The sequence below is a fragment of the Carassius carassius genome, chromosome 10, assembly GCF_963082965.1.
Source record: "Carassius carassius chromosome 10, fCarCar2.1, whole genome shotgun sequence".
Classification (NCBI taxonomy): Eukaryota; Metazoa; Chordata; class Actinopteri; order Cypriniformes; family Cyprinidae; genus Carassius; species Carassius carassius.
The window spans coordinates 27,677,193-27,701,270 of NC_081764.1; the positions used below are offsets into that span (position 1 = coordinate 27,677,193).

Below are 24,078 nucleotides of genomic sequence, written 5' to 3' on the forward strand. Positions count from 1 at the left end.
CTAATTCAAAATTGCCATAAGGTGAATTCAATTAAACAGACTTTAATTTAAACCGGTAAATATCTGTGGATGTGTGCACAGAGTCAGCAGGCCAGGTTGGCGACACTCTATCTACCCTTGTTTGGGTTGCTGCAGGAGAACGTTCACAGATTAAATGTAAGAGACACGTCTAATTTTAACTCCTGTCAGGTGAATCATCTCGTGTACTTTTTCTCTTTCTCATCAGTCTATTATTCACAACTTGTTACTGTCTATTATTCACAACATTTCTTTTCAGAATGGGCGAGATGAACATCTTGCCAGCATCTCTATAGTAACAACCCAAAAGCCTGTTGGTAACCTTGACAACAGCCTTCATAAAGATGTATTTGGGGTCATCTCAGGAACTGGTGAGTGATGAGCAACTCAACACCTACCAGCAACTCAGGCCTTTCAACTTCTAGCATAAGTGAGAATATCAGGAGATATTTCTGTGAATGATTTCATTATATGAATGAAGTTTATTCTGTGTGTAGCCTCTCCTCACACCTCTACGCCTAACATTGGCTCTGTGCACCACGCTGACTCTCGAGGCTCTCTGGTCAGCACAGACTCGGGAAACAGCATCCCTGAGAAGACCAGCTCTCTCGATAAGGTGAAGTAGAATAACAGTGATGGTGTCCATCAGGTCCAAAATAATCTCTTATATGCCTTGTTTAAATAGAATCTCCAGCTTTCACAATTTGTATTGTGAAAAGAACTTTAAACAATTAAATTTGAATTGACTTTTTCTTTTATAATGAATGTTGAATGGAGGTATTAAATGTTCAGGGGGAGTTCCTTCCTCCTCCACATGTGCTCAGGGAGTAATTTGCTCTTTAACTGGAGCTGTGATGTATTCACTTTTCCACAAGTCTAATACATTACATGAACATGTGAGGTCATGAAACATTTATTTTGCTACATTTCCCACTCCCTCTGTCATTTCTAGGAAATAGTGCCTGAATTTTTTTTTAACATCTCAGAAAGAAATAACAGACATTGGTGTTTTCAGTAGTAAATTATTAAAATAATTTACTACTATAAATTGATAATCCCCAAAATACCAATAGTTATTTTTCTTAAGTAACCTTAACTGAAAAAAAAACTCATACATTATGCCGATCAGAGTTTTGGAGGGTTCGAATTTCTGTGCTTTATTATTCATATATTTATCACTTGAATATATAAGTTATTGTCTAAGTTTTGCTTTTTAATATATCACACAGTATATATATTTTTATATTTTTTTTCATTTCTAATGAAATGTTAGGCTTGATGTAAGAGAAACATTTAAACTTTTGGTTTAGCAAAAGCAAAATGTAGGTTAACTTTGTTCAATATAACCCATTAAAATGTTTATGTATCTATAAGGAATAAATACAGACAAACTGGCAAATGTAATCTTTAAAAGGTTCCTGGGTTAATGCTTCAACTTTTTTGTATTACTTACTAAAAAAGTTAAATATATTGAATTATAATAAGGAGACAATGGTACCATCACTGCCTTAACTGAGCCTCTGTTATTCAGCTGTATTTACAGTAACACCTGTTTCACACTACAAGCGTGAGCGGTGCCAGAGCAGCGCATGAGCGTGACTACAGCGTCACAGCAGCGGCTCCAAAGCTACATATTTCTTTACAAAGACAACTATAAATTAGTTTTTAGAGGATGGTCAGTTGTAAACTTGAATGTTTTAAAGTCTTAAAAGTTTGTTAATACAGAGATTTGTGTGTAAATGGTAAACAACAAAAACTGCTCATCATGTCGTTTCAGTCATTGCCTACTCCAATATAAAATTTGCTGTTTATACGTTTTTTATTTTTTATATGTTGTATTTTATTTTTTATAATACATACTCTTACTAATAGGCACTTACCCAGATATGCGCTATTAACCAAGTTATAGCTCAGTGTGTGTCCATAATCTCCATGTCCATTTCTTATAGAAGCTGTCAATATTCTTTATGTAAATTACTTGTGATTTAGCTCCGTTTTTGTAACTGATCATGAGAAATGTGAATGATTTGTTGGATTTAATCGTTAGGCTAAGAATGTCAACATGTATTTATGTAGTATATGCATTCCCTTTCAGTCTGTCACTCTCGACGCCAGGTCGGTGACCGACGAATATGGGATATCACTTCGATAGACCAATCTACTTCGAGTGTAAACTAAACGAGCCAATTTCACATTGGCATGCAATCATTGCATCCAGCTGCCGCTGATCACTGCGTGAGTATAAGAAGGCAGCAGGTGCAATGCATTCGCTTCGGAGCCGAGCGTTAGTATCACTCTGCTCAACTGTGTCTGCTGTGAACTACGAGTTCAGCACGCTCTCGGAAGCTTCGTGTGTTGGCGAGACGGCACTTCAGCGGTGGTCGTTCCTGTGTCGAGTGGTTTGCACACTTCAGGCTGCACTACCCCTGTCGTGTTGCAAGCAGCCAATTCCCTTGTGCGCCTCAGCACTAAAAGAGCATTTGCTAAAGAGCAAATTTCTCTAAAAGAGCTTCACGGGTGCGTCTTTGTAAAGACGACGGATCGTCCTTATAAGGATGCCGTTTCACCCGTGCGTTTCTGGGTGCGGTCGTTACCTGGCAACGGGTGATGGTCACGATCGCTGCCTCATGTGTCTGGGCGTCGAGCACGCTGAGGTGGCTTTCGTGGATGAGTCATGTTCTCACTGCGGGAATATGACCATCTCGGAGCTGTGAACCAGGCTCCGCTACCAGTGGGACTCCCCCCGGCCAGATGCCGATCTCAGCATCGGATCCCGAAGAGGCAGCTATGCTTTCCCGGGCCGCCGAGAGGGTAGGGCTCGAGTGGAATCCCCCACCCGAACCCTCGCTGCTGGATGATTGGTTTCTCGGGGTGGCATGGTGGTTCTCAGCGCCCCACCCCAGTGTCTTTCTTTCCGGAAGTGCATGATGAGCTCACCAAGTCGTGGACAGCACCTTTTACTGCCAGAAAACCTGCCGGTGCCTGTTGGGTGCCTGTTGGGCATTCCGTGGTCAGATCTTGCATTTCTCTGGACAGGGGTGCCCCTAGAGCAGATCTCCAGGCATGCTGTGGTTTACACAGATGCCTCCACCACTGGCTGGGGGGCCACGTATAACGGGCATGCAGTCTCAGGGGTTTGGACGGGCCCGCAGCTGCAGTGGCACATCAATTGCCTAGAGTTGTTAGCAGCGCTCCTTGCCTTGAACCGTCTCAAAGGTCTCTTACGAGGCAAGCATGTGCTGGTCTGAATGGACAACACTGCGACTGTTGCGTACATCAACCGACAAGGTGGTCTGCGCTCTCGTCGCTTGTCGCAACTCGCCCGCCACCTCCTCGTTTGAAGACAGAAGGTTCTGAGGTCACTTCGTGCTGTTCACATTCCAGGCCTGCTCAGTCGTACAGCCGACGAGCTGTCTCGAGCAATGCTCCCGGGAGAATGGCGACTCCATCGCCTGACAGTCCAGCTGATTTGGAGGCAGTTCAGAGCCGCTCAGGTAGACCTGTCTGCTTCTCCAGAGACCTCTCACTGCCAGTTGTTCTACTCCTTGACCAAGGGAACTCTCGGCATGGACGTACTGGCACACAACTGGCCGCGGGACCTACGCAAGTATGCGTTTCCCCCAGTGAGCCTTCTGCACAGACAATGTGCAAAGTCCAGGAGGACGAGGAGCAAGTCTTGCTAGTAGCGCCGTATTGGCCCACGCGGACCTGGTTCCCCGAACTAGTGCTCCTTGCGACAGACCCTCCTTGGCCAATTCCTCTGACGAAGAATCTACTGACTCAGAGATGGGGCACCATTTGGCACCCGCGTCCAGACCTTTGGAAACTCCATGTCTGGTCCCTGGAGGTTCTAGGTGACCTACCTCAAGAGGTAGCGAACACCATCACTTCGGCAAGAGCACCGTCTACGAGACACACTTACGCCTTGAAGTGGAACCTGTTCGTCGAGTGGTGTTCTTCTCACCGAGAAGACCCCCGAAGATGCCCGATTGCGGTCATGCTGTCCTTTCTGCAGCAAGGGCTGGAGCGAAGACTGTCTCCCTCCACCCTCAAAGTCAAGGTTGCTGCTATTGCTGCGTACCATGACCTCGTGAATGGGAAGTCTTTGGGTAAGCATGACCTCATCGTCAGGTTCCTTAGAGGGGCCAGGAGGTTAAATCCATCCCGGCCCCCCGGTATACCCTCTTGGGACCTGTCTCTAGTGCTTAAATCACTACAGAGGGGCCCATTCGAGCCTTTGCATTCAGTTGAGCTAAAGTTTCTATCATTGAAAACTCTGCTCCTGCTTGCACTGAGAGGGTAGGGAACCTGCATGCATTTTCGGTCAACGATTCGTGCCTAGAGTTCGGGCCGGCTGACTCCCAGGTAATCCTGAGGCCCCGGCCTGGCTACGTGCCCAAGGTTCCCACTACACCCTTCAAAGACCAAGGGGTGAACCTGCAAGCGCTACCCCTGGAGGAGGCAGACCCAGCCCTGGCTTTGCTTTGTCCCGTCCGAGCATTAAGGTGCTACGTAGACCGGACACAAAACTTCAGGACCTCAGACCAGCTCTTTGTCTGTTACGGAGGCCGGCAGAAGGGGAGTGCCGTCTCTAAGCAGAGGATGGCCCACTGGATTGTGGATGCCATAACCCTGGCTTATCAGGCTCAGGATGTGCCCTGTCCGTTCAGGTTGCGAGCTCAGTCAACTAGAAGTGTTGCATCCTCCTGGACGCTGGCTCGTGGCGCCTCGCTGACAGATATTTGTAGAGCTGCTGGCTGGGTGACCCCTAACACGTTCGCTAAGTTCTATAGCCTTCGTGTAGAGCCGGTATCCTCCTGTGTTCTCACCTCAAACGGGTAGTGGCACTGAGAGGCCCCGGTTAGTGTCGGATTGCTTAAACTGCTCCAGAGTGTCCGTACTGTAGACCCTGTTGAGATCCTCCATCACCCTAAGTAGCTGGACACGGCGGAACGTCCGGCGCCAGGCCTTCATGATGTATCCGTGAGAACCATGGAAGGGTGGGTTCCATATTGAGACCTAAGCGGTACTCGTATGTGTATAGTCCACGGTATAGCCTTAGAGCCCGTGTTTCCCCGGCAGACTTCTGCCTTCCCAAGAGGGTTTTTAATCACCTAATTTCTCTGTATACTCCTAAATGGATGCTATATGTGTATTTGCCTCCGAGACCTCCTTCCGGAAGGATGGGGCTTCCGCAGCGTCCCGGTTCCAAGCGGACCGGGTACGTTTTCCCAGTGTTATCCAATCTCACCCAGTGAGGTAGTGTTTTGACAATGGTGAGTTTAGCTACTTGTTCTGAGCCTCGGCCTACACCTAATAGGGGCGCAGGCGGCTCGCACAGGGCACTGGAAGGGGCAGCACCCATGGTGCTTTGATAGGGATCCCATATTCGTCGGTCACCGACATGGCGTCGAGAGTGACCGACTGAAAGGGAACGTCTCGGTTATGTATGGTAGCCCTCGTTCCCTGAAGGAGGGAACGGAGACGCCACGTCCCGTCGCCATGGTTGCTGTACCGCCGCTGAGCTGCCGGGTCCCCGGCTCGGCTCCTCAGCGAAAAACTGGAATGCATTGCACCTGCTGCCTTCTTATACTCACGCAGTGATCAGTGGCAGCTGGATGCAATAATTGCATGCCAGTGTGCATTGGCTCGTTTAGTTTACACTCGAAGTAGATTGGTCTATCGAAGCGATATCCCATATTCATCAGTCACCGACGTGGCGTCTCCATTCCCTCCTTCAGGGTTCGAGGGTTACCATACGTAACCGAGACGTTTCTAGCCAATCTTAATTTAAATCTTAATTTTTTCTTAGAAGTTGTCAATATGATTTATACGATTGTTTTGTGTCTGTGTTGTCTTGTGTCCTTTGTTTGTCTTTTGTGCCTTGTCCGTTTTTGTAACTGAAGACCTGAAGCAATATAATTATTAATTATATTTAAGTTAATTGTTAAGTGAGAATATTATGTTTAAGTCATCATTTGTTCATAGAGATTAATGAAAAAAAATTAAAAGGTGTGTTTCTAACCGAGGTGAACACATTGAGCGTTTATAATATTTTTATTATTATTATTTTTATTAAGAATGTTGAAGATGTCAGTATGTCTCATGTGCATTTATTGTGTATACAGCTCAGTTTCTGTAACTGATGAACTGAAAATAAATAAAAGTCGATCGTAAGTGAACATGTATACAGAATACAATATTTACAGAAGCTGTCAATAATGAATGAATAATGAATTTCTTATGTATATACTCCATTGTAACTTAAGATCCTGAGCAAGATTAATTGCTCATTGTGAGTTTGGGAAAATGTTTTAAGTTATAATTTGTTTATGGCAATTAAAAATTAAAAACAAGTTAAAATGGGTAGCCCATATCTTCTATACATATTTTTTATTCTTAATTTTCTTTCCTGACATACTCCAATTCATGTTAAAACAGACTAAACATGCTTATTCTGTTTTTAGCATGTTTTGTGTGAAATCATGTTTATTTTGTGCTGTCACTTTAATTGAGCGTCAGCAGTGCAGCAAAAATAGACTCGCACAGAAATCCCCTCTTCACTGCTGCTTACACGACACTCCTGCTTGACGTTCACATGCTGCTCCTGCTGCCGGTGTGAATGCACACATCGATTAACATGCACGCGAAAAAAATATGCACTTCTCACGCGCCGCTCTTGCTTGCAGTGTGAAACCGCCATATGACATGTAGCTGTTGATAATAAGTTTCCCTTAATTATTCCTACCTCTTATTCTCCCCTCTTACTCTTGACCTCTGACCTCTTAGCCGAAAGAGAGGTTTACACGTAGACACACCCTCACCGTGTTGCCCCTCCCCTTTGAACCAGAGGACTCTGCCCCTCTCAGCCGGGCATCCAAACGTGTCACAATGGATTTCTCACTGCTTTCAAGCCCCACCCTTGACGAAAACGACCCTAACCGAATAACTGACACCATACAAGTAGAGCAACCCTAGAGTGTCCCAATCTGGGGAGTGTGTGTGCTTTAGACATTGTGTGGGTGTTGCATGTCTTTCTCATATTGTATTTTTCCAGCTTTCTGCATGGGGTGGAGTGTTTTTTGCTCATTTAAAGTCATTTAGGGATGGGCAGTGAAGCTTCTGATGGCCTCGCTGTGTGCAATGATGTGATATTTTGATATGTCTTCCATTATATACTTTATGCTTGTGTGTGTGTGTGTGTGTGTGTGTGTGTGTGTGTGTGTGTGTGTGTGTGTGTGTGTGTACGATAGACCCAATCAGCCTCCGCTCTGGGTAGCTCTATGCTGCGCTGTGATAAGCTAGACAGAGAAGAAATCAAAAACCTTCTCATGTGTTTCCTCCATGTTTTAAAGAGCATGTCTGAAGGTAAGACACATGACTAATTTTCAAGGTCATTGTGCCTTTTCTCATGAATGTGCTCACTTTTGATTCTTTTTCCAGATGCCTTATTTACATACTGGAACAAAGCCACAACCTCTGAGCTGATGGACTTTTTCACTTTAGTAGAGTAAGTCATCTAGACTGGTACTAATCACATCAGAGCATCAGAGTACTGAGGTCCTGTTACTTAATACTGAGCGCTTGTTTCTCTCTCTCTCTCTCTCTCTCTCTCTCTGTCTCTCTCTCTCTCTCATGCACAGAGTGTGTCTGCATCAGTTCAGGTATATGGGGAAGAGATTCATTGCCAGGTAAAAATATTTTGCTCCTAATAGTCTAAGAATTCTTAGAAGTCTAAGAATTTTTGTTGCTAAATTGTACTTATATATTTTTGTGGGAAATATAGGACCATAAATTAATCATATTTATGTTAAACAGGATATTTATGCAAAAACATAAGAAAACAATAATTATCCTAATTAGGACTTTCAATTTATTTTTTTTGGAAAATCAGGGAACATTAAGGCTATTAAAGGGATAGTTTACCCAAAAATGAAAATACTGTCATCGTTTACTCACCCACATGTCGTTCCAAACCTGTATGAGTTGCTTTCTTATGTTGAACATAAAAGAAGATATTTTGAAGTTTGCTGATAGGGAAAAAAACCACTATGGAAGTCAATGGCATTGACCAACTGTTTGAATACCAGCAATCTTCAAAATATCTTATACATATATATATATTATTTATATGTATTTATTCACTGATGCCTTATTTTAATACTTAATAATATTTTTTAATAATGTTTTATTGTTATTTATTGTTTTGTTGTAGATTTTCTTGTTATTGCTTGTTTTGTGATGCTTTGAAATATTACATGTAAATACAATCATGCAAATAAGGTACTTTACATTTTTAAGAATTCATTCATTCAGGCCAGGTCTAGATTTAAGATTAGTGACATGGAAAAAAGACAAAGAAATATATATTTACATGTAAAGTCACTTTTTTCCAGTGTCTATTTAAAAATGTATTTGTCTGCCACTACAGTTTAGCCAAATATATTTGAATTATACTCATTTGGTGGTAATAATTAGTAATGATCAGTAAAATGTATTGATAAATGTGATTCCATTTTATTAATTATAAGTTCATTTATTTAAAAAATAAATTATCTGGACGTCATGAGGGATGAATTCACTTGCATGGTTTTAATCAGTTGATAGCACTTGTTCTAATTTTATTACAAATGATTTTACCAGTTCTTATCTGTAAAACCAGACATACACACACAAGCTCAAGATCACCACTGCTATCTCATATCTACTGTCTCTCTTTTGCCTTAACATGCACTCACACATACATGCATACACAGCATCAAATCCTACACTGTGTTGAATGATGCTACTCCTTTATTTGTGTATATGTTTTATTGGCTGAAATGCTGGCGAGGGTTCAGTTAGTCAGTGATACTGTAGCATCCTGGCACCTCTGAGCAGGGTAAGAGCTGCTGTGTGATTTTGAGTGGCCTTCACTAACAGCATGCTAATTCATTCAACTAACTCACTGCTCTGTGTGTATGTGTGCTGAGACATTTCCACATTCATGCTTTCTCAATAGTCTAAGAGCAGAAGGTGTTGTGGTATCCCAGTTAGATATTTATCACCTGCAAGTGTCCATTCAACATATGAAGTACAATAGTATGCTCACCCCAGTGTGCACATATCCTGCTCTTTGTCCAGTGGATATCCAGTCACATGACTAATGGATGCCAACATCTAATGCACTGTATTAACACCTTCTATAAACCATCTGCAACATCTTATTGGTTTATGAGCTATAATACAGCTGCAAATTTGTGGCTTATCATTTATATAATATGATGTAAGGACAAATACAGTGTCAGAAATAGAGCAGAAGTCATCCATAGTGAATGCAGGTGTTTAAATGAGGTCATATTGTGATAAATCAAGTTACTCATTTCATGTTCAAAGAAGTTCTAAGGGTACACTACCATTCAAAAATATTAAGCAGCACAACTGTTTTTAACTATTTTGATAATAAAAAGAAATGTTACTTAAGCTCCAAATCAGATTTCTGAAGATTTATTAAGTACAGTATTATGTGCAGTGTTGTGCTAGTTACTAAGAAATAGTAACTAGTTACAGTTACTAGTTACTTAATTCAAAAAGTAACTCAGTTACTTTGTTGATTACTTACACCAAAAAGTAATGCATTACTGTTAAAAGTAACTTTTTAGTTACTTTTTTTAAAGAATGTTCTTTAATGTTCTCATTATTGCCCTTTTATGCGTTTATGGTCTATACAAACAGAAAACTGACTTAAACAGAAAATAATTTTTAAACATTATTTTATTTAAGTCAGACCAGCACAAATTGAAAACTGTATATCACAATGATTTCTGAAATAAATAACAAAACAAGCTGAATAATATATTCAGAATCAAAAACTAAAGTGGCTTCTGCATTATAAAAGCTGTTGAGCCCATAAAAATGTTCCTTTCACAGCTTAAGTATGAATATCAACAATAAATAACAAATAAATAAATGAAAGCAATCTGAATTATTCAAAATCAATTTCGCAAAAACTCAGCAGCAAAAAACTGCTATTATTGACAACCATAAATTATATGCATAAAAAAAAAAAAATATATATATATATATACATTTATCTGACACTTTTATCCAAAAATGGATTCGATTCGAACCCGGGTCTCTCACACCAAGTGCATTTGTCTTATCCACTGCGTCATCACCACCCCATATGGCGCAGTGGATAAGACAAATGCACTTGGTGTGAGAGACCCGGGTTCGAATCCACTATATATATATATATATATATATATATATATATATATATATATATATATATATATATATATATATATATATATATATATATATATATATATTGGGTGGCATTTATATATATATATATATATATATATATATATATATATGCTGTTTAAAATTTTTATCTATGTTATCATGCTAATGAGCTGCCTGAATGTGATGGGACGTTGGAGCTTAAAATCACAAAAATAAGTCTTCATGTTAACAAAGAATAGTACACAAGCATCTCCAAAACTATCAAAGGTTATTTAAAAATAGATTAATTCATGAATTATTTTATGACACACATTTTTACTGTCTTGTTTATTTAGCCTATAAATTAAAATTATAAAAATTACTTTATTTTTATCATTATTATATATTATTATACAGGTTATGCATACAAAGCTTTTATCCAAAACGACTTACAAAAGAGGAACAAATTACTCCAGAGTCAGTCACAATGCCCGGTTTATTTTACAATAATAATCAAGTGTTAAGATTATCACAAATTGAACAAGATTTTGATGCACATCTTTCTAAATCGTTGTATTCCACCTCGTACTACACTTGATAGAGAATCACTTTACTTTAGGCCTGTTCCACATAATAATATTCAATAAAACTGTATGTTAACACGTAGCAGCTTAGCTGCATGAATACGTGAGTATGGTTTACAAATCCGAGGGAACGGATTGTGAAAGCGTGCGCACGGATTATGAATTTGTGGGTACGGTTTACAATATCTGAGTGCACGGATGGGAAATTCGTGATCACGGTTTGTTAATCCGTGGGCACTATTTGTTAAACCGAGGGAACAGTTTATGAATTCGTGAGTAGGCTACGTTTTATAAACTGAGGGAATGGGTTGCAAAACCGTTGCCACGGATTTATTTTTTTTCTCCCACAGTTCACGTTTCTCTGTATGATAGAGAATCACTTAAGACACATTGCTGTAGACCCATTCCACATAATAATATTCATTAAAACTGTATGTTAACACGTAGGAGCTGGCTGCATGAATCTGTGAGTACAGTTTACAAATCCGAGGGTACAGTTTACAAAATCTGAGCGCACGAATTGGAAATTCGTGGGATAGGATAGGACATTCGAACCAGAAAGACACAGCTTACATTTGGTTAAAAGGTTTTTGTCTTCATGCTCAACTAAAGTGAAATAATGAGCATATTTGCACTTTGAGAAACTCGTGTTGCTCTCGCCTTGACTCACCATGACTGCCGCACATACTTGAATCAACGGAAACACGCCCACAGTGTGTCTTCGTGTTTACAGTGGTTGGCATCCACCAATCCTACTATGCGTCGCTGCTGTAAACAGGTTAGGCTGTAGGCTGCACTTCAGCCAAAATTAATTAATTAAAAAAAGTAACAGACAATGCACCATATGGTAATGGTAACGGAGTTAATTTATTTAAAAAGTAATGCGTTACAGTATTAGTTACTGTCAAAGTTATTAATAACGCGTTACTGCCCAACACTGATTATGTGACACTGAGGACTGGAGTAATGGCTGCTGAAAGTTTAGCTTTGCCATCATTTAAATTAATTACATTTTAAAATATTTTAAATATAAACAGTTTTAAATTATGAACCCCAAATTTTGAAAAAATACAGCAAGAACAAAAGGCAATCGTTAGAGAGGGTGGAATGAAGTTTAAAATAACATTAGAAGCAGACATCATAAGATCTATTACATGACACCTACATATTTGCATTTTTATACTGTATGTATATGATTGACAGCTCGCCAGACCTCTAATAAAGGTTTGTTTTCCCTCAGAAGCCAGGATGGGGTGGGGTTTATGTCTCCAGACAGGAAGTCGTTGACTCTTCCTGTTTCTTGTAAAAGAGGGAGCATCATGCACACACGCTTACACCAGCTGGGCAGCCTGGAGAACGCACACACTTTCAACCACAGTAAGACACATTAACACACACTCATTTCTTGATTAGTGCTCATCCTTCACAACCTCTCTAAGATGAACATTTAGAAGAATTTGTTGTGCTTAGACAATCATGAAAGTTTCACTGTGTGTGTATGTTTCAGTCTGAATTTGTTCTTGGGATCTTTGTAGACTAACTGGTAAGAGCTTCTTGGGTTTCAAGGGGACCAAAAAACATAGTGTTATGCATATTCTATGTGTCATCCTTTGCACTGGTTTGGCACATCTTCAGTCCAGAATGAATTAAGTGTTGTAGTCCGGTGATTTTGTAATCCTGGTTCTGAAATTCTCTAAGTCTTCCAGAACAAGGCTTGAGAACCACTGATGTAGTCCAACTAGAGAGAGTAATACTGAGAGGCCAAAGCAGCTTATTACACTTCTGTTCATTATAGTTATTAAATGATATGATCTTTCTTTTCCTCTTTCTCCTCCAGCGTATTGCCATGGTGATGCTGACACGTGTCTCCTGGAGGCTAACGTCTCAACGGAGGTGTGCTTGACTGTGCTGGACACACTCAGTGTTTTCATTATGGGCTTTAAGGTAAAGACAACAAGTGGAAGTGTGTTTTTATTAGTACAAGTCAAAGTTCAGTTCCTTCTTGGAGCACTCTCATATTAAACCTTATATCTACAGACTCAGCTGTGTGCAGATTTGGGTCATAACCCACTGATGAAGAAGGTTTTCCAGGTGCACCTCTGTTTCCTTCAGATCCCCCAGTCAGAGACAGCACTGAAGCAGGTCTTCACCTCCCTGCGTACCTTCATTTTCAAGGTATTTTCAAGCCACCTTCACTGTGGATTCATGGGATATGAAAGGAGAAAATCCTCAAAAAGACTCTTTTCAATACAAAGACATTCGGAACATACCGAGACCACAAATAATGCACCGAAATCAGACAGTTTACAGATAGAAAATTGTATTATTTAGGAATCAAACAAGCAAAATAGTTAGCAAAGTACAATATCTTCTGATATATTTTCTAACCAGCGCCTTAGTTCACCCAAAAATGAAAATTCTGCCATCATTTACTTACCCTTAAGTTGTTCCAACCCTTTATGAGATTCTTTCTTCTGTTGAACACAAAAAATATATATATTGAAGATTTTTGGTATCCAGACAGTTGCTGGTAGCAATTGACTTCCATAGTAGGAAAAAAATACCAGACATCCCAACCTGCAAAAAGTCATTTCAGGGAGGTACCCCCCCCCCCACCCCCCCCAAGAAGGAAATACATCTCAGCTGTAGTCACCTTCTCAGTGACACTTTGCTGAATGGGAGAACTGAGATATATTGGAGCAGCCTTCCCTGCGCTTAGCCTCCCTAACATGTTGTGGTCCCTAACAGATATAAAAGCATAAAATATCATTTCTATAAGCTATAGGCCTATGTAATTATTTGTTAATTATGTTTAAATATGTAGATTACTTATTTATATAATCTGCCTATACAATTTATGTAAACTGCTTTTATTTATTTTCCATTGCAACTTTAAACAGGTCTAAGGAGTTGGTTGTTTTCATGTAGCCTTGGCAAGTAGCCTGAATAATATGCAGATGAAATGAAACTTGTCAACTCACCTCAACATGCCTTTTGCAATCATATAACCCGCCATGGGCAATGCTTGAGCAAGACTGTCATTATGTTTGACACCTATAAGACAGGGGTACACTTTCGTGTAGTCTGCCGTGAAATGTGTCTTATACTTTTTTTGTTTTGTGGCACTCTCCCTCTGCCATGGTGCTCCTGTTTCTAGATAGACATAACTGATCAATTTTGTTCGGGAGAAGAGATAAAAGCCCGCCCACACTGACAATTGATTGGTTGATTTGCAGAAACAGGCCAATCAGGATGCTCTCTGTCTTACATGCGCTTCGCATGCACGCACATTAGCACACACTCGCAAGGTCTCTCACTCCCTCTCCCTCTCTGCCGTGCGTGCGCTACACGGTTTGAAATACGGTATCTGTTTCGCATGCGCGCTTTTGCTCGCTCGGTCTAGATTCCGGGAGATTTTAACTAATTTGCGGGTCTCAGGGAGCCGCTTTCAATAAGCGGGAGACTCCCGGAACTTCCCGGAGACTTGGGATGTCTGAAATACTGTGGAAGCAGGTGGCTATATTCATCAAAATATCAGTGAATTTATGCTTCCCGCCACTGAATTAAGTTTTGAGATCAAATAATTGGGTAATTAAATGTCCAAAATAAGTGTAGACATGATGAACACATAATTATGTTGTTCATCCAACTCTCCATGTCTTTTTCTGTCTTTCTCAGTTTCCCTGTACATTTTTTGATGGACGGGCTGATATGTGTGCTTGCTTGTGCTATGAGATCCTGAAGTGCTGTAATTCCAAGCTGAACTCCATACGCAGTGATGCCGCCCACCTGCTCTATTTCCTCATGAAGAGCAACTTTGAGTACAATGGCAGGAAGTCCTTTGTCCGCACACACTTGCAGGCAAGAGAGGGATAAGAGGGTAATGGGGGGGTCAAATAAACGCCAAAAGTGTCCATCACATATTTTTTTAATATAATTTTAAGTCATCTTGTTGCCCCCGTGGAAGTTTGATGAGACCTCCTAGTGGGTCCCAGGCCTCTTGGTTGAGAACCACTGATCTAGAGAGCCCTTTTGCAATCCTTACTGGCCCTTTTTTACCTAAAAAACACAATCTGTGAAATTGTGAAAACACAGTCTGGCTGAAATACCTAGCGATTTGTTTGAAACATTTTTTTCTCAGGTGGTGATTGCCGTGAGTCAGCTGATTGCTGCTGTCATTGGGATTGGAGGGACACGGTTCCAGCAGTCACTGTCCATCATTAATAATTGTGCTAACAGTGATAAAACTGTAAAGGTAAAATTAGAAATTTTCATTTATACACTATATACAAAATACATATTATTATACTTTAGGCTGCTGGAATACCCTACACAACTTTTAATTTCTGAACAAATTATTAAGCATTATCACTTACAGACTTTATCCTCTGAAATCATAGGTGATTTTCTATGAATTTGTTCAAACCTGAGTGCCCAGAATCAAAACACTGGCCATGACTGCAATATCAGCTCCACACAGAAAACTGGGGCAAAAGTCATGTAGTTTATTCTAGCCTTAAGAAAGCATATATTAAGAACATAAATGTTAAGTATGGATGTCAGAGTAACATTGAAAATTATAAATTCAAGTAGATCACCAGCTTTTCATATTCAAATCACAATTGACTGTTGACCTATCCTGCACTCTCTCTTCCTGTTCTTCTAGCACACTGCTTTCCCCTCAGATGTGAAGGACCTGACCAAGCGGATCCGCACGGTACTGATGGCCACTGAGCAGATGAAGGAACATGAAAAAGACCCAGAGATGCTGGTGGACCTTCAGTACAGCCTGGCCAAATCCTACACCAGCACCCCTGAGCTGCGCAAAACCTGGCTGGATAGTATGGCCAAAATCCATGTGAAGAATGGAGATCTGTCTGAGGCAAGCTGGCCATGTTATGCTAACTAATAAATTAAGGGGTCCTTAAAACTAAAACTAAAACTAAATAAACTTAATTAACTGAATTAGGCTAAACTCATCCTGTTACTTATATTTTAAACTTTTTTCACTCAGTATTTGAGTTTAACTATTTATTCAGCATCAGTTTGTCTGATATAGTAAAACAATGGTGGATAACATTACATCAATGACTTCATCAAGGGCTTTTTTTTTCTATAGGCAGTGATGTGTTACGTGCATGTGGCAGCTCTTGTGGCTGAGTACCTGAAGAGGAAAGGTGAGGAGTCCACTAGGAGGCACAGTAAATATAGTTTGCAATGTAGTTTGGTGTCAGAAATTAACTTTTTTTAAATCAATAGGCAAAATATGCCCCCTAGAGTAGATATGTGCATTATTGAACACAGTTTGTGATCTATTTATCTAAAGAACTTTACATTTTGAACAAATATGGCTTGTAAAAGCAAGCATTAAAAACAGAAGTAACAATGCATGAGATACAGTTCATCATATATGAATATGAAGTTTGGTCAATGTAATAAATCTTTAAAAAAAGCTTTTTTTTGGCTGGCTCATCAAATGTGTATTGAAAGCTTTGATAATTTAGATTATTTTTCTAGTATTGAGATGAAAGTTACTTTAAAATTTTCTTTCCATGCTTGAATGCACGCACACACAGAGACAGAGACAGATTTATAAAGCCATCTGGTTCAAGGTTCATCTGTATTTTGCAATCGGGAGTTCTTTGTGTATTTCTTTTATAGGAGGTAATCTCTATTTGTGATAAGAGCACTATTAATGCAGGGTCAAGAAAATCTTGTATGCACAAAAACACATTCACATTCACAGTTTCCCTTCATACCAGTGTCCAAATGCCTGATAAAAAAAATAAAAAAAAGGTTTTGGAGTTTATTGAACCTGCTTTCACCTGTTCTGCTTACTATTCCTTCTCCTTGGCAGGAATGTTCCGGCAGGGCTGCTCAGCATTTTGTGTGATCACACCCAACATTGATGAGGAGGCAGCCATGATGGAGGATGTGGGCATGCAGGACGTTCACTTCAATGAGGTTCAGACCAGCTTGCTCCTGATCACATTTATATATAGAGAGGTGTAACGATTCACTCGTTTTATCGATGCATCGATTACAAACCCTGACGTGGCCAGTAATGCTAAAGTGAAGTAGTTTTACTTTTCTGTAGTTTTTCAATGGCTCTCGGCATCTTACCGACGACATTACCTGAGCAGTCGAAAGCTGCGTACTTATTGCATAGATGGAGCAGAAATGTAAGTGTCTAAAGCATAGCCTATGCACAGTTCCATTGAATGATAAATAAAACAATGTTGTTGAACCAAATGTACAAAGGAAACTGTTAAAATAACCACAGCATTTACGACAACCTTAAAATAAGAGCGCAAGATTTATCTGATAATCAGATGCATGAAAGTAGCATTCGTTGCTTTAGCAAACAGACATCGAGGAGCGTTTCCTTTCAGAATCATCACTTGCTGACAGAGAGGAAAAGTTAAATACTAAAGCATTTTATTTTATGAAAATAAGATGAATACGTTTTCGCCCTGAAAGAGAAGTGGTCTCGCGTTTATAGAACTTAAGACATGCCAGGCTATATCTGCAGCTAATCTGATTAAAAATCAGAATGAACTGAAACAATAAACACAATAAATAAATAACATTTATAAATGATGCAGTGCTAATTAACATATCATTTATTACAGTTCAGAAACTATACATTTTATTTTCTACCTTATTCTGTGCCGAAAATGTAAATAATTGTTTGTAGGATATAAAACAATCATAAAATTGACATTATGAAAAAAAATTTTATTATTGTCCAGCAGTTTATTTAATTTTCTTATAGCAAATTCAATGTAATAGATAAGAAAATAATTCCTTTGAACAATTGTAATAATACATAAAATTATTGTATTTGACATTTCTGTCACTTCTGAAATGATAGCTACGCCCCTAGTTGTTTGGGCTACACCCAAAATGTTAACCTATACATAATATTTTAAAGCTATTTTTTTTAAATCTTGGCTTACATAAATATTTACATATGCCATGTCATACAAAAGCACCATTACACCATCATCCAACAATGGACAAAAGTGTTATTTCTTTTCTTTCTCTTACCTATGGTTCTCTATCCATAACGGCTGCTGTGTAATTTGCCCCCTAACTAAGCATTTAAAGAATTTAGGGGAAACATTTAAATAATCCTGTGAATGCACTTAAAGAATCCAAAATTGAATTGAATTGAATCGAATTGAACTGAACCATTCTAAATTTCACCTATAAATCGTAAATCGAATCGAAACGCTGTCTACCCAAAGATTTACAGCCCTAATATATAGCCACAAACATTGTGCACAGCCTCTTAATCCTGCCACTCTTTCTGCATCAGCACTGGAATGAATTCAAAACTCTCTTTTATAACATCAGTAATAATCCATGGTAGAAAATGTTCTAAGATTTCTTATCTAATCAGTATCAATTGCCCCTTTCCAGTGGGTGTGTTAGTAAAGGAAGTCCAGATAATGAGATAATGAATACCAGTAATCAGTTTGCATGTTTAATGAACTCTTTGTGTAACATTTACATGTTGTTCAGTGCTTACACTTGTGATAATAGATCATCTCTGCTGTTGGACTTTGTCCAGTTAGAACAGCAGTTTTGTCTGTAGCAAAGCTTGTTAAGAGAAGATAAGTTTGCTGTATCTGGATTAATGCATTAATGTTGAAATGCAGTATTGCACATTAATCTATGTAATTACATATGCATGTATATCTGCAGGAGGTGCTGATGGAGTTGTTGGAAGCTTGTGCTGATGGCTTATGGAAAGCTGAGCGTTATGAACTTATTTCAGATATCTACAAACTCATAATTCCAATTTATGAACAACGCAGAGACTTTGAGGTGCACACACATACGTTTTATGTGTCATTGGAAATTCAGCATTTACATTTGCCAGAAATACAGTATGTACAATATTTGGACAGTATGAATGTATTTTTTGTGCTTTTGTCTAGAAACTGGCCCACCTGTATGACACATTACATCGGGCTTACACTAAAGTGATGGAAGTGATGCATTCTGGAAAGAGGCTTCTAGGGACCTTCTTCAGAGTGGCATTTTTTGGCCAGGTAAGACAATGAGGTGGTGCAGTGGTTTCAACTAGTCTAGCTAACACAGACAGTTTTGACTGAAGATTGAGCAACAAAATAACTGTATTTTATTTTAAAGAGGTAAAATCATGAGGTATCAAGCTGAGAAAAGTTTTGGTGTATTATGAAAACATACTTTGACTTTTATTTTTTCAAAACTTCCTCCTCTGTCCAAAAATTATGACCTATGGGACCATCTATTGAAATGGAGCTGAAACTATTGGATGTCTGTAGAAAAAAAATCAAAACACCACAAAATTATATAAGAGTCCACATTTATACATGAAGAATGCTTATTTGTTTATCAGTAAACTTGCCCCGAAACAGTCTTCTTTAAGCACACCAAAAGTGAATTATATGATTTGCTTAAGCAGATTACATATGCAAAGATGCCAATAGACGAGAATTCACAATGGGCAATGCGATTGCCGTGAACACGCAATATTTTTCTCAATCGCGTATTTCATGCAAGTTGCAAAATTTCAACTTGAGCGGGAAGTTTGCATAATGCTGTCGCAATCACATTTGTCTGGACTCTTTGTGTTTCCATCAGTTCATAAAGACAGTTACTGTTCCTGAATGATTCAGCTGTTTGAATGAATCAATCGAATGAATGATTCAGTGATAAAATCTGTGACTTGCCGCCACCTGCTGGTGGATTTAGTTGAATTTTTAGCATATAAATTCATCTATTTAAATAATTTAATATTTCTGTATTCAAAATTAAACTAAATCCGCCAGCAGAATCATTCATTCAATTGATTCGTTCGAACAGCTGAATCATCATCATTGGATTTATTAAATATTACCTATTTGCCTTCATCTTCATCTTTGTGTGTGTTTATACAACGACCCATGTGACAGACAGCAAATCAGCAAAGAGATTATTGACACGTCAATAAGAGAGCACACGTAATGTTTTTATTCGCACAAGTGACAATAAACATCCCGCGAGTAATGCAGTGCAAATATTCGCTTCGCTTTTGGTGTTCACACAAGATAGGTTTTATAGAGAAGGTGAAAAATGGTAACCAAAGAACTAATTTTGAATGCTTTAGGCAGAAAACAAACTTGTTAAAATCACACACATTAAAATTACAATTGTATAATTAAAATATATGATGTGACCTCTTTAATACTGGAGAGGAGACGTTCCTGTATGCATGATAATATACTCTGCATGATAGCCAAAGTCTTGTTTAAAGCATGTGTAAAGCATTGTGGGTCTCGGTTAATCAATCTTTTCTGCTCTCTTTTCTTTCCTAAGGCTGCGGTAAGTGTTGTTGTGAGCTGTCTGTGTGTGTTTGTGGTTTCTTACTCATTCTCAGGCAAGTTTTGTTTTTACCATAATAGTCTCACTAAACAACTGCTTGTTTGTCTGCTTGCATAATGCCTTTGGATTAGAAAGAGCATTTTTTCTGTGTGCTGCTCGCATCCTACATGAATCTTTAAATGCATACATCCTCTCATCTGTACATCCTGTCATTTCCTCATCCGATTTGATATAGACAGCACTCTGACTCTTTGTTTACTGTGGAAGCCATTTTTAAATGGGGTTGGACCATAAAAAATGAGCTAGCCAACACTTAGAAAGCTCTTTTGCTATACGCTGTGCACATTAACCTCACAGAAACCATGAGATTTTATGGTTTGAGCTGTTTCAACAAAAACACAGTGAAAGCTTTGTGTGCTGCTCAAGTGCTGATGTCACAAAAGTGTCTATGTTGGACTACAGAGAATAAAATATATCACTGATTAAATATAGATAAACGTGAATTCTATGATTTGCAGGAGACAAGATATTGATAATCTGAGCTCTGCCATGGTGTGTTAAGTTTACTTTGAAATCCTGAATATGTTGGAGGTTTTTAAGACAATTTAAATATCAAAGTGTGTTTATCAGCCATAACTCTTCATTTCCACCTGTATGATGTTGAGGTTTGTTGAATATGGGATTGAAACCAGATTTTGTTGGCTGTACATTAACAACACTAACAGCGTATTAATATTTCACACAAATTGTGATTGAAATGTTGTTTGTTTCAGGGTTTCTTTGAAGATGAGGATGGAAAGGAATATATCTATAAAGAACCAAAATTCACTCCTCTCTCAGAGATTTCCCAGCGTCTCCTCAAACTTTACTCAGACAAATTTGGCAAAGAGAATGTCAAAATGATCCAGGACTCTGGAAGGGTGAGAAAATATTTCATCAGTATTCTATGACTAGGTAAAAAGCCCAGACAATCATGTATAATCTGAACACACGTGCACAGATTACACTTACACACATGTACACTTTAAATTAGTTGTTTATAGAACTTAAAGTGATAGTTATAAAAAAGTGGTCATCATTTACTCAACCTCTTGTTGTTTTAAAACTGCTTACTTTTGAGAAATACATTACTAATTACAAATTACTAATCTCGTACAATTGAAGTCAGTCGGCCCAAATGTTTATTGCATCCCAAAATTCTTTGCCATTTGAATGCCAAAGAATGAATGTAATTTTTTTTGTAGAGAATCGCTTTAAAAATGAAGGACACATTTTTGAATGGCTTACATTGTCAAGTTGTTATCACCCAAGTAAAAAAAAAAAATGCAACAAGTTGTTCAGTACAGTTGTGTTGTATCCATTCATGCAGAAAAGTTCTTAAAAACTAAAGCAAAATATGACATATTTGAGAGTCAGTTCCCTTTAAATATTTGAAAACCCCTTATCCAATGTACATTTCTATGACAAATGCTTATGTCATAGAGAGCAAAGTGCTTGTTGACAATAGCACCATGTGATGTGACGAATGCTCATCACGCAAACACTCGTCAGACAAAAATGCATGAAATACAACATATAGAATATATTAATAACAACAAGTTAAACAACTTCATAAATTTTGTATGGAACAAACTCATCATGACATTACAAGGCAACAGTGTTTAATTTCAGTGTAAATGAAACTGGCAACCAATCAAATTATGTTAGCATATTAAGTACTTTTTTGCTGTTAAATTTAAGTGTATGTTTATTTGCACTAAAAATGAATCCAGGTCACCTGCTATGCTTGTTGGAGTATATCTTAAATAGAATTATAGAAAAGATGTATCATGATTATCTACTTGATCCTAGAATAAGTTTTACAGTGCATACACAAACACACACACACATACACTTACAAGAAGAGTATTACACCATAGATGCGATCAGTTTTGACAACAGACCTCCTGATATGTGGATTTTCCAGTCACACCTTGACCCCAGTGCACTTACAGACAAGAATTCTGTTTATTCATGTTTTATCAGCATTTTACTGGTCTCCTCCCACTGTTGTATATCACATCTCATCTGTCTCAGGTGAACCCTAAAGATCTGGAGGCAAAGTTTGCCTACATCCAGGTGACACACGTGACACCGTATCTAGAGGAAAAGGAGCTGGAAGAGAGGAAAACTGACTTTGAGAGAAGCCACAACATTCGCCGTTTTGTGTTTGAGACGCCATTCACAGAGTCAGGGAAGAGGCACGGCGGGGTCGAGGAACAGTGTAAACGAAGGACGGTGCTCACCAGTGAGTGATCACTATCACTATCACAGTTACTGTTGTGAATACAAAGAATACATATAACAAAAGAAGTGAACATGTAGATTTCTGTTTTTAGACCACAAAACCTCGTTTACAATAAAACCTTCATGTCATTTTTTGCCATCTGGCCGAACGGTTCTGATCATGGTGAGAAATAGTTCCAGCTGCATTTCCATTTTAGCATGGTTAGCTAACCGTGCTCAGCCATGCTAAAAGTACAGTGACAGCAAGTACAGTACATCTGAAAAAGAAACTGCAACCAGATCAGTAAGAATTAACATGGTTTAGCAAAGAGTTTAATGTTTTATTAGGCAGGCAAGCCTGATAATATATTTTCATAATTAATTTTAAAACACACTATTTAAAGTTGGAAACTGGAATTTTTTTTCTCCAAATTTGATTTGAAAGCTCTTTGAGCCACGATACTGTATGTATTCATTATTTTCAGATGTGTGTGTGTGTATATATATTTATATTCAGGATTCACATATAATGTTATATATATTTTTAAAATGTAAAACAACTGTTTTCTATTTTATTATATAAAAAAATTATTTATTTCTTTGAAACACTCAGTAATCCAGCCTTCAGTGTCACATGATCCTTCAGAAATTATTCTAATATGCTGGAGTGGTGTTCAGAATCATTCCTTTTTATATCCCTGTTGAAATTAATTTTGGTGCTTATATTAGCAATCAAATCTCAGTAGTGATGAATAGCTTTATTCTTTACTATAATTTTTTGTCAATTTATTTTTCAAAGAAAAAGGCCTCTATATGGCCTCTATATGGTATAATACATTTATTTACCCAGCTATTCTCTGAACACTAATCTTTAATGATCACATTTAAGTGAGTACTTCCTGTATTAACACTGTACACCATGATCTTTTCAAAAACAATTAATCAAAGTCTTTATCTCAAGTTAAGTGTTGTTTAGTGTTATAAAAGAAACCAGGAAATTTCAAAGTTGAACACTGATCTTCATCGTCTGATAAACTTTCAGATCAGATCTGGCCACTGAGGCAGAATGACCTTCTTAGAGAGTGTGTTCTAAATAAACCACTTTTCACAGTTTCGAGGTGTGCCATCTGCACGCAATATAAATCCTGATTACTTTACAGACATGAGTAGATTTCAGCTGGGACCCTAATGTGTTTGTTCTTCTATTGCCACTCCTTCTCGAAACGTAGTACTGCATTCGCTTAATGTCTATGTGCTCTTTCTTTTCCAATTTCTCTGTTTCAGCTACACACTGTTTCCCATATGTAAAGAAGCGAATAGCAGTGATGTATCAGCACCACACAGACCTTAGTCCCATCGAGGTGGCCATAGATGAGATGAGCGGGAAGGTGGCAGAACTCAGAGCCCTCTGTGCAACCAGTGAAGTTGACATGATCCACCTGCAACTTAAGCTGCAGGGAAGCATTAGTGTACAGGTGTGTGTGTGTGTGTGTGTGTGTGTGAGTGTGAGACACATATAAACTCTTCATTGGTCTGTTACAAAAGCAACCTAGCCAACATTTTAGGCATCATGATGTAGAGCCCTTGACAAAAAACAAGCAATGTTAACAATAAAAAAGTTATTCTGTGTTTAGGTTTTGTTCAGGCA

General features: G+C 38.6%; 1 protein-coding gene across 1 annotated transcript in view; it reads left to right on the plus strand.

Annotated features, from left to right (window-relative positions):
* The window catches only part of LOC132152054 (dedicator of cytokinesis protein 9-like), a 122,555-nt gene that overhangs the window by 95,187 nt on the left and 3,290 nt on the right, over nucleotides 1–24,078 (plus strand). Inside the window, exons 32-50 of the mRNA XM_059560703.1 lie at nucleotides 82–156; nucleotides 278–389; nucleotides 516–634; nucleotides 7,272–7,386; nucleotides 7,462–7,528; nucleotides 7,662–7,709; nucleotides 12,052–12,188; nucleotides 12,649–12,755; nucleotides 12,849–12,986; nucleotides 14,490–14,672; nucleotides 14,953–15,066; nucleotides 15,478–15,693; nucleotides 15,931–15,988; nucleotides 16,669–16,775; nucleotides 18,522–18,644; nucleotides 18,758–18,871; nucleotides 20,939–21,085; nucleotides 22,242–22,452; nucleotides 23,715–23,905. Coding sequence (XP_059416686.1) covers nucleotides 82–156; nucleotides 278–389; nucleotides 516–634; nucleotides 7,272–7,386; nucleotides 7,462–7,528; nucleotides 7,662–7,709; nucleotides 12,052–12,188; nucleotides 12,649–12,755; nucleotides 12,849–12,986; nucleotides 14,490–14,672; nucleotides 14,953–15,066; nucleotides 15,478–15,693; nucleotides 15,931–15,988; nucleotides 16,669–16,775; nucleotides 18,522–18,644; nucleotides 18,758–18,871; nucleotides 20,939–21,085; nucleotides 22,242–22,452; nucleotides 23,715–23,905 — 2,382 coding nt within the window. The remainder of the gene's footprint in view (nucleotides 1–81; nucleotides 157–277; nucleotides 390–515; nucleotides 635–7,271; nucleotides 7,387–7,461; nucleotides 7,529–7,661; nucleotides 7,710–12,051; nucleotides 12,189–12,648; nucleotides 12,756–12,848; nucleotides 12,987–14,489; nucleotides 14,673–14,952; nucleotides 15,067–15,477; nucleotides 15,694–15,930; nucleotides 15,989–16,668; nucleotides 16,776–18,521; nucleotides 18,645–18,757; nucleotides 18,872–20,938; nucleotides 21,086–22,241; nucleotides 22,453–23,714; nucleotides 23,906–24,078) is intronic.